A 13876-nucleotide genomic window follows, 5' to 3' on the forward strand; every position below is an offset into this window, starting at 1 on the left:
TCAAACAAAATTAGTATAGCTGAATGGGTATTTTCAATACCTATCAAACGAGGTATCGCTTACCATAGGGTACCATTTAAAATTATCTGTCACAGTGGCGCTGTAAATTCATCTGTCACTTTTACGTCACCTGTCATGACTGGTTAAGAAGCATACGTCAGTTCATTTCCTTCCTCCAAATTTCACTATTATAAGTATATCCGTTCAAAAGTTACGAGGGGGGGTACGGACTTTTGACTAGCACTGTGTATTTATTTTTCTTAATATGTATGCGAGTTGGGGTGTTATGAATAGGATCGTATCCAACTTGGTGTCTATGCATTTTGACGTTGCGAATTTGACAGAAATTGTGGGGACATCTGGTGACTGTCTCAATTTGAATCAAACAAATTTTCCTATTGGGCTGACCAACTATCCCTATACAGGGTGTTTCATTAATAATTGTCCATATAGTAACTGGAGAAACCATAGCACAAAATACGAAGATTTAACCTAAAACACTTAAATAAAATGTGGTTCCTTACTGAGTTACAGGGTGTTTTATCTAAAAATTTAAAAACTATTTTTGTTCAGCATTTTTAAACTATTAGACATATTATTTTCATACTTTGCAGGAAGGATAGGTACTGTACATACTACTAAATTATGTTAAACAAACGTTTCTGGCTCTTACCAGAGGCGTACGACGGGGGAAAGTGAATAGTTGACCCTTTCCAAATTCTACGCCACTGGCGGAATTGCTATTTTAGTCCAATATTTGAATTCTTCAATACTTTCTATGAAAATAATGTACTCTTCAGTCGTAACGATAAAGTCATTAGTTTTCGAGATATTTGAAGTTGAAATGCAACGGCACAGCTATTTTGGTTAATGTATTGTATCCCTTCATTTTTAACTTCAAATATCTCGAAAACTAATGATTTTATCGGTACGAATGAAGATTATGTTATTTACATAAAAAGTGTTGGAGAATCGAAAAATTGCACTAAAATAGTAATTCCCCCAGTGGCGTAGAACGTGGGAAGGGTTCTACGTGCGTGGGTTCTTTCTCCTGTCGTGCGCCTCTGGTAGTAGCCAAAAAGGTTTATTTAACATATTATTTTAGTATGGTGTAGAGTACCTATACCTTCTGCCAAGTATGATAAGGATATGTCGAATAATCTTAAAGTACTGGATACAAATAGTTAATATTTATGTAATAGGTAGTATGTATGATTTAGAATTTAAAAATTTTTTATACCCAGTACTTTAAGAGGATCGGTACGTATTTTCGGCTGCAATGCTATTCAAATGGGGATTCATTTTTTTCGAATCCTGAGAAAACTAATAAGTATTTTTGAAAAATGTAAACGCAGAATGAAAGATCACGTTATTAGCGAGGGCCGAAAGTCCCTGAGAACTTCTATAATGTTTGTTTTAATAAGCTACAGGGGTGAAAAACTAAGAGAAAATTTAGTGTGATTTTTAATTTCAAATATGTCATTCAAAATATACTTTTCATTTATTCTAAGGTACTTTCGGCCCTCGGTAATAATTTAGCCTTTCATTCTGCGTTTAAATTTTTCAAAAATATTTATTGGTTTTTTCAGGATTCGAAAAAAATAAACACAATGCCGTGGTAATATTTTCCAAATCTATCTTTGTCTTACAACGCACTCAGCCGAATATATTATTGTCAGCATATTGTCAGTCAGACACTGACAATCAGTGACAATTTTAAATATTTGACATTGCATCGGGAATATGTTGAGTTATTGATTAAATATTATTGATATATAATGTATTTGATAAATAATTGATTTAAGACGTGAACTTAATAAAAAGTTATTTATTGTGTATTATTTTTAGAAGATCCAAGCAGAGAATACATCAGGATAATATATTCTGTGATCCAAGTATTTTGTTGCTAAAGATGTTCAAAATTGTAAGCGTTCCATAACAATATATTATTAAAAAATCACTTTAACACTTTTTCTCTTTTTTCGATTGAGTATTAGTCTTTGTTGTACAAATAAATTATTACAATCACTGAATACATAGTTAGTGAAAAAATTATCACATTTATTAACTGAATTAATAATTTGCAATTATAAAAATGACAGTTATCCAAGAACATTCAAAACCCATCTCTTTAAATTAATGATGACATTTTCAAGTAGAATGACATTCTAGTAATGTTTACATATCCATACCAGTGTGAATTTTGCTACACGTAATTTGCCGTGTAAAGACAGAAAAAGTAGGGATATACGTAAAATATTTGCGAATTATGTACCCATAGCCTTAAAAGTATTTCAAATATCCTTATCATACTTGTCAAAAAGTGTAGATACTCTCCACCCTACTATCGGATGTTAAATAAACGTTTCTGGCTACTACCAGAGGAGTACAGGGCAAAGTGAATGGTTGACCCTTTCCAAATTCGACACCACTGATGGAATTTGATTCTCAAATGATTTCTATGTAAATAATATACCCTCATTCGTAACGAAAAAATCATTATTTTTCGAGAAATTTAAAGTTAAAAATGAAGGGGCACAATACACTAACAAAAATAGCTATGCCGTTGCATTTTCAACTTCAAATATTTCGAAAACTAATGACTTTATCGTTACGAAAGAAGAGTACATTATTTTCATAGAGAGTATTGAAGAATCCAAATATTGTACTAAAATAGCAATTCCGCCAGTGGCGTAGAATTTGGAAAGGATACGTCGAATAGTTTTAAAATGCTGAGCAAAAATAATTTTTAAATTTTTAGATAAAACACCCTGTAACTCAGTAAGGAACCACATTTTATTTAAGTGTTTTAGGTTAAATATTCGTATTTTGTACTAAGGTTTCTCCAGTTACTATATGGACAATTATTAATGAAACACCCTGTATAAACAATGGTTACGGGATCTTGCCTTTGAAGCAGATTATTTGCGGGTAGTTGAACAACCATGGGTGGTAAAAATACAACGAAAATTTAGTTAACACTGCATACAATGATTTCTTAAGAAAAACTTGCATTCAGTGCTTAGTATTTATCAATAGTTATTTCGTCTACGTTCACAGCAAGAATGAAAATCTCTTATGTTGAGTAGGACTAACATATGTGCTGAAATGCTTGATGTCTGCTCTAGCTATAACAAAGAGTGAAAGATAAAAGAATAGAACGGACCAGACAGAGAACCCCGGTCACTAAAGTAATCATTGGCACAGAAGAGGCACCAAGAGACCAAGAAAACATCCAAACTCAAGATAAGACTATGAAATAAAGTATAAAGAATCAAGCAGGCCCAACACTTTACAAAGAAGCGAATACCAGACAATCATGGACAGAAATGAAGAACGAATATCAGGGAACCTGCACCACAATAGGTAGTAGAATACGCTCAGAATGATGATGATGATCTATATCATCTAGTAGGCTAAAAAAAACAGCAGAATAATACAAATTTTTATCAATTTTATTCAATCATTAATCTAATTCAGTAACAATTATTAACTATTTTATTCGAAAACAACTAAGAGAGCAACTAATAATTCTAAAGTGCACTAAAAAAGTCTTATTTTACACATATGAACAAGTATGCACAATGTTTGTTTATGTAATAGTATATAAATATTGATTTATGAATAAATTTTAAACCGTCTCAGCAAATCCAACTCGGTTGTTGCCCATATCAAACTCAGTGTAGTATTTACCAATAAAGACGTCTCCCAAAATCCATAGTGGACCGTTTGGTGGGGGAATATCGATTCCCATGAATCCAGACAAGCAGATTGTTTTGCCCATCTGAGATACCTAAAACATAAATTTGTTATACGAGGTTTGTCTTTTTAGTTTTGCATAGATCCGCTTAGAGGGCGCCATCAATAAAACCTCGGACTCGAATGTAACCTCTATCTTCTGTTGACATAAGTCCAGAGTTTCATTGCGATACAAGTGGTGTAGTCCAGGGCGGATCTGTTTTGAGATGGACGTTGAGAGGTGACTCTCATTTTTTTGCAGAAATTGCTTGGAATTAACCCATATAATAATAATTGAGTTATCCTCCCACTCAAAAAGGTCCGAAACATTGTTTAAATAATCAAAATGTCAAAAAATGAAGGAAAAATTCGACTTTTTTCTTCGTTTTTTGATTATAACTTTAAAAGTATTCACTTCCGAGAAAAGTTGCACTAAAATAAAAGTTGCATAATTAAATTTCCTACCATATCATCATCATCATCATGGTGCTACAGCCCTTAGAGGGCCTCGACCTTCTCAAGCGTTCTACGCCATTTTGTTCTGTCCCTTGCCTGCGCTTTCCAGTTGCCGACTCCGATCTTCTCGGCATCTTGTGTTACCCCGTCCATCCACCTCAACTTTGGTCTACCCCGTCTTCTCATTCCCACGGGTTGAGCTGTTAGAATCCTTTTTATCATGTTCGATTCAGGAGCTCGGGCTACATGTCCTGCCCAATGCAGGCGATTTCGCTTAATTATAGTGATAATATCTTTTCCACCAAACGTTTGCTTGTAGATATTCTGCAGTTCAAAGTTATATCTACGCCTCCATATTCCGTTCTCACAAACCGCTCCGAATATCTTGCGTAGTACCTTTCTTTCAAAAATTGATAGAGCGGATTCATCTGTTTTAGTTAGCGTCCATGCCTCTCAACCATATGTGAGAACGGGGACTATCAATGTTCTATACAGCCTTATACGAGTTTTTTGAGTCAGACGTTTGTTAGATACGTACTTTGATAGACCATGATAACACCTGTTTGCAATTATTATTCGCCTTTTTATTTCCTCAGATGTGTCATTATTGGGGTTAACCGATGTCCCTAGATATATGAACTCTTTGACCGCTTCGAAGTTTTGGTCATTGATGATTAGATCTGCATCAACATTTCCAGCTCTTGTGTTTGTGTTGGTCGCCATGAATTTTGTTTTATTTTGATTTATATGTAACCCCATTAGTTCGGCTGCTGCTACTAGATCGGTTAGGATTTCCGCAGTTCTCGCCCAGGTTCTTGTTATAATGTCCACGTCATCTGCATATGCAAGAATTTGGACTGATCTATTAAATATTGTTCCTCTGCTATCTAAAGTAGCGTCTCGTACAACTTTTTCTAAGGCTACATTAAAAAGCTGACACGCCAGCGCATCTCCCTGCCTTAACTCCTTATGTATTTCGAATGGGGTTGACGAGTAGTTTTGAATTTTTACTGCTGATAGCATCTTCGCCATTGTCACTTTTATCATAGATATGAGTTTTTTTGGAATTCCCAACTCATTCATAGCATTGTAAAGACTTGGTCTTAAGACACTGTCATATGCCGCCTTAAAATCGACAAAAATATGGTACATATCTATGTTGAACTCTTGCGCTTTTTCGAGGATCTGTCGTAGTGTAAAGATCTGGTTAATGGTTGAACGTCCGCGCCTGAATCCTGCCTGATATTCTCCTAGAAACGTTTCGGTATAGGGCTTCAATCTCTCGTGTAAAATGTTTGACAATATCTTGTATGCTGTATTTAGGAGAGTTATTCCGCGGTAATTATTGCATTCCAGTTGGTTTCCCTTTTTGTGTAACGGGCATATTAAGCCCAAACTCCATTCTTCAGGCATTTGCTCCTCAGACCAAATTTTACAAACAATTTCTCGCATCACCTTGGTGATCTGCTCTCCACCGTGCTTAAATAACTCTGATGGGATGCCATCGCTGCCTGGAGATTTGTGGTTCCTTAGTTTTTCAATAGATATTTTCACTTCTTCTACCGAGGGGGGTTCCACGAGCTCCTCATTTCGGTATTCCAGCTCTATGTTGTTAGTAGGTTCCCCTTCCAGCAACTCTTGAAAGTGCCCTACCCATCGTAACAGGATATCATCTTTGTTGATAAGTAAGTTACCTTCCTTATCATTGCAATAATTGATTCTCGGTTTGAATCCTTTTCTAATAGTATTTATTTGATGGTAGAACTTTCTTGTTTCTCCGTGACTCATATGGCTTTCAAGCCGTTCTAATATGTCATTTTCTGAGTCTCGTTTCTTTTTTCGGTGTATGCGTTTTTCCTCTCTTCTTAAGTTTTTGTATCTATCTATTGTTGTCCTAGTTTTCCGTTGTTGCATGGTCCTAAATGCCTCGTTCTTCTCATCTGTTATTTTTTTGCAGTCTTGGTCGAACCAGTCGTTTCTTTCTTGGGTTCGGGATATTCCCAAGGTGCTTTCGGCTGCCAACTTCAGAGCCTCCTTGCAGTTGTTCCACATTTCCGTGCTTGACTGGTCGACTGCCCAGGTGTGTTCTAGGATTTCTTTTATATTTGACTGGAACTGTTCCTCTATGTTTTCATTTTTTAGCATATGTAAATTATATTTTACTTGTCTAGTGCCCCTTTCTTTCTTGGCATTGGAAATTCTTTGTCGTAACTTAGCTTCTACCATGAAATGGTCTGAGTCAATATTTCCTACCATATAAGATTGGTTAATAATTTTTAAAATTGTTAACCTTGTTGCAAAATAGCAAGAATTGTGACAAAAACATAAAAAACAAGTATTCGCATTTTACGTTTTTCAACCATTTCTGCTACACTTAGGACATATTTCATATTTCACCCAGAAAAACTTTATGATATGATAAAACAATACTGTAAATTTAGTTAAGATCGGTGCAATAGATTTTGCAAAATAAATTTTGCAATCCAGCTTTCGCAAAAAAATTGATTTTTCCAAAATGTTGCAGGACTGAAAATCTCAGATAGCAAGTTAATTTTTTTACAAATAGAATAATAATGTACCTATCATTTGCAATTTGCAAAATTAAAATCGGTTAACTACCACGACGTTAGAAATTTTTTTAAATAAACATTGATTTTTAATAAATTATCAAAGGTCATTGTCATGCCCAATCCGAGCGAACGTATCCGCTGTCCTGCGCGTAGCACCAAAAATTAATGTTTATTTAAAAAATTCCTGGCGCCGTGGTAGTTAACTGATTTTAATTTTGCAAATTGCAAATAAAAGGTACAGTATTCTTTTATATGTAAAAAAATTCAACTTGCTATCTGCTTTATTTTCAGTCCTGCAACATTTTGAAAAATTTTTTTTTGCGAAAGCTGGATTGCAAAATTTATTTTACAAAATCTATTAAACCGATCTTAATGAAATTTACAGTCTTGTTTTATCATATCATAAAGTTCTGGGTGAAATATGAAGGTCCTAAGTGTAGCATAAATGGTTGAAAAACGTAAAATGCGAATACTTGTTTTTTTATGGTTTTTTCGAAATTATTGCTATTTTGCAACAAGGGTGACAATTTTTAAAATTTTCAGTTAATCCTATAATGTAGGAAATTTAATTACGCAACTTTTATGTCGGTGCAACTTTTCTCGAAAATGCATACTTTTAAAGTTATAAACAAAAAACCAAGAAAAAAATCGAATTTTTCCTTCATTTGACATTTTTATTATTTATACAATGTTCCGGACCTTTTTGAGTGGGAGGATACCTCAAATATTATTGTATGAGTTATTTTCACGCAATTCCTGAAAAAAAAATGAGTCACCTCTCAATATCCAAATGTACTAATATTTTTACAGATGCGCCCTGGTCTAGTGTAGATACAGTGAATTTTTGAAATTAGCAAAGTCGGTCGAAAATGGATCTTAATCGAGAACATTTTCGAGCAATAATATTTTACAATTTTCGGAGAGGATTATCCCAATAGCAATGTCTGCGTATGTGTTTGTGAATGAATCATTGAAACACATTGGAACGGTTCAAATAAGGAAGTTGAAAAAACGTATAGTAATAGTATTGTTGTGGCGATGAATCTTGGATTTACTCCTACGAACCGGAAAATAAACGCCAATCCGCTGTGTGGGTGTTTCACGATGAGGAAAAACCAACAAAAGTGATTCGTTTTCGAAGTGTGTCAGAGAAAATGGTCGTAACTTTTGTGTCAAAATCTGGTCATGTGGCAACAATTGCTTTAGAAGATCGAAGGACGGTTACTTCTGATTGGAATATAACCGTTTGTTTACCAGAAGTTATCGCGAAACTCCGACAAAGCAACACATAACGGCGAATCATCCTACATCAGGACAATGCAAGTGCTCACACTGCACAAAAAACAATAGAGTTTTTGGAGCTTCAAAACATCGAAATGTTAAATCATCCACCGTATAGCCCCGACCTAAGTCCCAACGACTTCTTCACGTTCCCAAAAATCAATAATTCAATGCGTGGGTAGCGATTCCAGTCGCCAGAAGAAGCCATCGATGCCTTTAAAACAGTGATTTTGCAGGTGTCAACTGAAGACTGCAATAGCTGTTTTACCAATTGCTTTGAACGTATGCAAAAGTGTATCGATTTTGGTGGGACATATTTTGAAAAGCAATAAAGTACTTTAAATTTATATATCTTTTGTCTCTATCGATATATTATGCAAAACAAAAAAGACAACCTTCGCACGTATAAAGGGTTAGAAGTCAAAAAGTAAACATATGTACAGGGTGTCCCAAATTGGTATGCTTTGCAGTGTATACCGGAAACCAGAGGAGATAGAAAAAAAGTAGATAAGATGTCATGACTTCTTTTTTCGTTAAAGTAACGATTGCCCAATCAAATCATCAATAGCTCCTCACATTATCGAGATACTGGGCGATTACTGAAAAATGCCGAAAACGACAGGGTTACAGATCTTTATTAAGAAAAATTTTAAAAAACTTTATAGGAACTTTTGATAGATATATTATGGACGGGTTCAGTGGCGTACAAAAAACTTTTTTAGGGGTCTCGCTAAGGAAATATAAACCATACTTGGGACACCCTGTATATTTTGACATTTTTCGTTTACCTTTTTAATTCTCTTTCATCTGATATGACATATCATGATATGCTTTTTCTCATGAGGATCTTTCAGTGCGTCACAGTTTTTCGATTTATTTCTAACGCATTAAATTGTATGTGACAGAAAAAAACGCACGTCGGTGATTACATTTCGTCTGTGACATTTATAACATTTATTCTTATTCTAGTTGTCAATAGATGGCGCCATAATCGAAAATAAAATAATTTGCGAATTATACAATATATCTACGAATATAATCTGAACAATTTAAAAGACTATACAAATCAAAGAAAATACCATTTTATAAATGCAATAAACACAATTGATTTGTTTTTATGCCAAATTGCAAATAAAATTTGACAACTGTCAGATTTAACTAAAATGTCATGTCACTTAAATGTATATTATCACGGACTTACCTTTTTTTCTATCATTTGTGACGCACTGAAAAATCTATATCATAATCTAAATCATCTATAATCATATATCTATTTTCAGTTGTTGGAGCTACCGTACAAATAAATTGTTTATAGTTGACGTCAGGTTAAAGGCACTTAAAAATAAAACATCGGTAACGTATTTTAACATTTTAATATTTATTAGGGTACCAATCCTTGACAGTTTTATTAAATTTATTTATTAAAATAAAATCAGTACCTACCTAACTTGAAAATAAAGTGAATACTTACGGCTGTCGCCGCTTCTCCACCCCCAATTTCCATTTTCTTTCGGTCATATGCAGTTGCCTCTTCTAAGTCTCTTGCCGTCATTGCTTCATCAATATCGTTGCTCCAACTTCTCCGTGGTCGTCCTCTCTTTCTTCTTTCAGGAGGGATCCATTCCAGTATTCTTCTAGGCCATAGGTTCTCAAACTTATTTTGTCTGCCGCCCACATCGAAAATTAATTATTTTCTAGCGCCCCCCATTTTTTTTACTTTACTACATCTTAAGAATCACAATCGCAGTCATTATTTTAATAATTAAATTATGCGTGTCATGTGAAAATAAGACTTTCTGATGAGAGTAATTTAAAACACCATTTTGTAATATTAGAAAAACTTTTATTCATGTTATTAAAACAAACATTTCAATTTGAATTTTAAAACTAATCTAATGTGAAGAATGAATCTGATGATTTTTAACAAGTTTGTTAATATCAGGCTCGAATTTACTCAAAAACAGCCGTAAGTCACCGCGTTTGGTAATCTGCAACCGATTTCTCTTTTTAGTTAGCAACGTTGTCACGGCACTAAATCCACGTTCACACAAATACGATGATGGGAATGCTATCAAAAATAGTTGAACGATGGACCACAATCCAGGGTACAATTGCGGGATTAGCCTTTGTAGCCAAAATTCTTGGTATCCATTTTTGAATTTTATTTTTATTTCTTCGTTCGTTGTCAGTTCTATGAGTTCTTCTTCCAGCTGGGGTGATCCTGCTGTGTTGACATTTGAAAAAGGATCCAACACCCAGTCCGGTATTTCCCAGTTTAAAATGTCCTGGAATCGTTCTGTGAAATTCCTGTGGAGGTTCTCCAAATGTTGGCAGTAAACAAGCAAGTCGTCGTTGTTGAAGGATACTGCTGACAAATTAGGGAAATTGTGAAACTCACGTCTGCCGATATTATTCTTGTATAAGAGCAGTTTAGCTACAAAAGCAGCAATGACATTTTTTGTTTTAATCAAATTCGAGTCGTCACCTTGAAGTTGGAGATTGACATCATTAAATAATTTATATAGGTCTGTCAAGTACGCAATATCATTCTTTGAAGTGATGAGGTTGTCGTGCAATTCTTTGTATTTGTTTTCCAAGAACTCTATCACAGACTCAAACAGATTGTAAAATCGAGTCAGACAGTTACCTCTTGATAACCAACGTACTTCTGTGTGAAATAGCAATCGGTTGAAATCTTCATCATTAGCAACACAAAGCTGATTAAATAATCGGTCATTTAAAGAGCTGTTTCGGATTTTATTGACTGCTGTGATGATATATTGCAGTGATTGAGAGAGACGCTCACTCAAATTTCTCGCAACCAAATGTTGTCTATGAACGACGCAATGTACAGCGAGCACATCTGGAATTTTATTTTTTAAGTACGCTATGAAGCCTTTGTGACGTCCTGTCATAGCCGGAGCGCCATCCGTAGCAGCTGATATAATATTCTTCAGTGGAATTTCTTTCTCATCACAAAATTTTTCCAGTGTATTAAATATGGTCTCTCCTTTTGTATCGGTCTCTAAATTTCTGGCAAATAATAGTTCTTGACATATTTTATCATTTTTAATAAACCTCACGTATGACAGCAACAATGCTTCACCAGTTGGTAAAGTGGACTCATCTAACTGAATTGAGAATTTAGAAGTCTTCAGATGATTGCACAACGACTCTTCAATGTTTTCAGCCATCTCATCAATTCGTCTTTGCAAGGAACTATTGCTCAAAGGAATTTTTCGGATAATATCTGCCGCTGGTTTATGGAGCACAGTAGTTATTACTTCTTTTATTGCCGGTATAATTAAATCCTCTCCAATAGTGTGAGGTTTACCTGTTCGAGCAATTAGCAAGGAGATATTGTAGGAAGCTCGGAGTCTGTCCTCGTCTTGCTTAGAAGCCGCTGAAAAAAGTTTTGACACAGTTGGCTGAGCTGCGTGCTTCTTTTCCAAGTCTTGAAAATAAGTCACATTTTTGTCTTTTTTATCTGAATGCATTTTATTCAAATGATCTTGCAACCTTGAGGGTTTCATCGCTTCATTCGAAAATGTTTTTTGACAAAGAAGGCACATAGGCGAAGCTGGATTTGTAGGATTTTCAATAAATCCATATTTTATATATTCCGCGCTGTACTGCCGTTTCTTCTTTTTTGCTTCCGACATAATTTTGTCTTCAAAAATGCCGAAGTAAAGAATCGAGTATTAAAAACTTGCTAATGACACCACTCACAGTATTCTTACTGAGCAAATTAGGCACTGTACGTACAGCACTTTATCTCGTCACTAAATTCACTTGTTTTCGTAATAACGCGATGCTCCTTGACGTCTGAGACGTTCGGTCCCTAGTAGAGCAGATTGTCGAATGACATGACTGGATGGCGTGCGCTTTTATATAAGGCAGCGGGCGGGCGGGCCTCGCCTCGGCAGCGGCAGCGGCGAGGCAGTGGCCTAGAATCTAGGCCATCTGTACTCTGGCATTCTTTTAACATGTCCGAACCAGATTAATTGTTTTCTTTCTATGTCATCATTAATATTTCGCTCCATTCTCATTTCGTTTCTAACTCTCTCCAGTTTCGATCTACCGCAACTTCGTCTCAGATAATCCATTTCTGTCGTCATAAGTTTGTTTCTATTAGCTTTGGTGACGTCCCATACTTCCGAACCGTAAAGTGTAATACTTTGGACTATACTTCCGTAAATGTGTTTTTTGGTTTCTCGTCGAATTGTTTTTTGCCAGAGAAGAGAGTTTAAGGCACGGGTCGCTGCTCTGCCCTTGTTTATTCTTTCTCTGATTTCATCTGCGCTATTGCCCTTCTTGTTGAAAATGACCCCCAAATATTTGCAGGATTGCACGCCTTTGATTTTGTCGTCTTCCAAGACTAGGTCACATATTTCATCTGTTCCCACTGAGAGATATTCACATTTTGTCATATTCATGTTTAGACCTGCCACCTCATATTCTTCTTGCAGTTTTCTTACCATATAGCTAAGATCGTCGCTGTCTTCGGCAATTACTACCTGGTCATCCGCAAATAAAAGTGTACATAGCGTGTTTTCTCCCACCGTTATTCCCATGTTTCTACATTTTTTTACCCATTTCACTAAGGATCTGTCCAAATAGATTTTAAATAAGGTGGGTGACAGACAGCAGCCTTGTCTTAGTCCCTTTGTTGTTTGAAAAGGAGAGGTGATTTCTTGTCCCATTTTAGTTAATACTTAACTGCTTATTATTGGTTCAAAGTGAATTTTTATTTTTAAATTGTTGATTCCATATTTTATAAATAAAATTATCACGAAATAGAATACACACTGTATTTTATTACCTTTTTCGTTTAAATTTATAATTTTTTTACCCAATATATTATTATTGTCTTTTATACTTTCTATCTAAAATGACATATTGTTACATCTTGTAAGAATGTTCATTTCATCGAGTAGGCTTTGGTAATGTTGGCATGGAAAATAAAACAAAACATGTGTCATCTGTGTTATCTGTCAGAATTAATATTGCCACCTAAAATATTGTTAACAAAAACATGAATTTTGAAAATTACGAAAAATACGATAATATATTGAATGTCAAAAGAATGTTATTGCTGTATCTGAATTATATTTTCAACGATATCCAGCAAGAAGGCAAACAGACAAGAGAATTTTTATAAAGCTTGATTCAAATTTATTACAGTATGTATGTTTCGTAAAACCACGGCGTCAGTATGAAAAAAATAATGAAACGAGAACGAGAGTTTTAAATACGTTGGGTCATACACACGCATACCATAAAACTTCTTTACGTCAAATTGAGAAGGAAATAGGTATTCCAAAGACAAATGCTGGGAGAATTTTAAAGAAACATAAATTTAGGCCTTATCGTACATCTGTCCGACAAAAATGATATCCTAACGATTATTTGAGAAGGATACAATTTGCAGAATGGTATATAGAAAAATGTAATGAAAATCCAAATTTTTATTCAAAGGTAATATTTAGCGATGAATCTCGCATTCCAGTGCAGGAATATTTAACCAATGAACTATATACCAGAACGATGCAAAATTCAAAATATTAACAGGTGGATAACAAGAAAGAAAAACTGGAACTAACATGTAAACCGAATGGAACCAGATAGATTAGCGAACATCTGTAAAAACAACAAGCCGTATAGCAGAAGACCCGTTGGAAGGCCGCCAAAAAGGTGGAAAGACAATGTACAGTCAACAACAACTGAAACAGAATAAGAGGTAGACAAACAGGAGTAATCCTAGTCGCGCTAAGAAGAAGAAGAATGAACTATATCGGAATGACCCAAATTTCCACTTAATTCAAGGGATC

The 13876-nt window shown here is 34.9% G+C and overlaps 1 protein-coding gene across 1 annotated transcript in view; it reads right to left on the reverse strand.

Moving 5' to 3' along the window:
- Positions 1-3434: 3434 nt before the first annotated feature.
- The window catches only part of LOC114348849 (lysosomal aspartic protease), a 53967-nt gene continuing 43525 nt past the window's right edge, over positions 3435-13876 (reverse strand). Inside the window, exon 8 of the mRNA XM_028299328.2 lies at positions 3435-3793. Within this exon, the coding sequence (XP_028155129.1) occupies positions 3632-3793 (162 nt within the window). The 3' untranslated portion in view covers positions 3435-3631. The remainder of the gene's footprint in view (positions 3794-13876) is intronic.

Source organism: Diabrotica virgifera, chromosome 7 (genome assembly GCF_917563875.1).
Source record: "Diabrotica virgifera virgifera chromosome 7, PGI_DIABVI_V3a".
Taxonomy (NCBI): Eukaryota; Metazoa; Arthropoda; class Insecta; order Coleoptera; family Chrysomelidae; genus Diabrotica; species Diabrotica virgifera.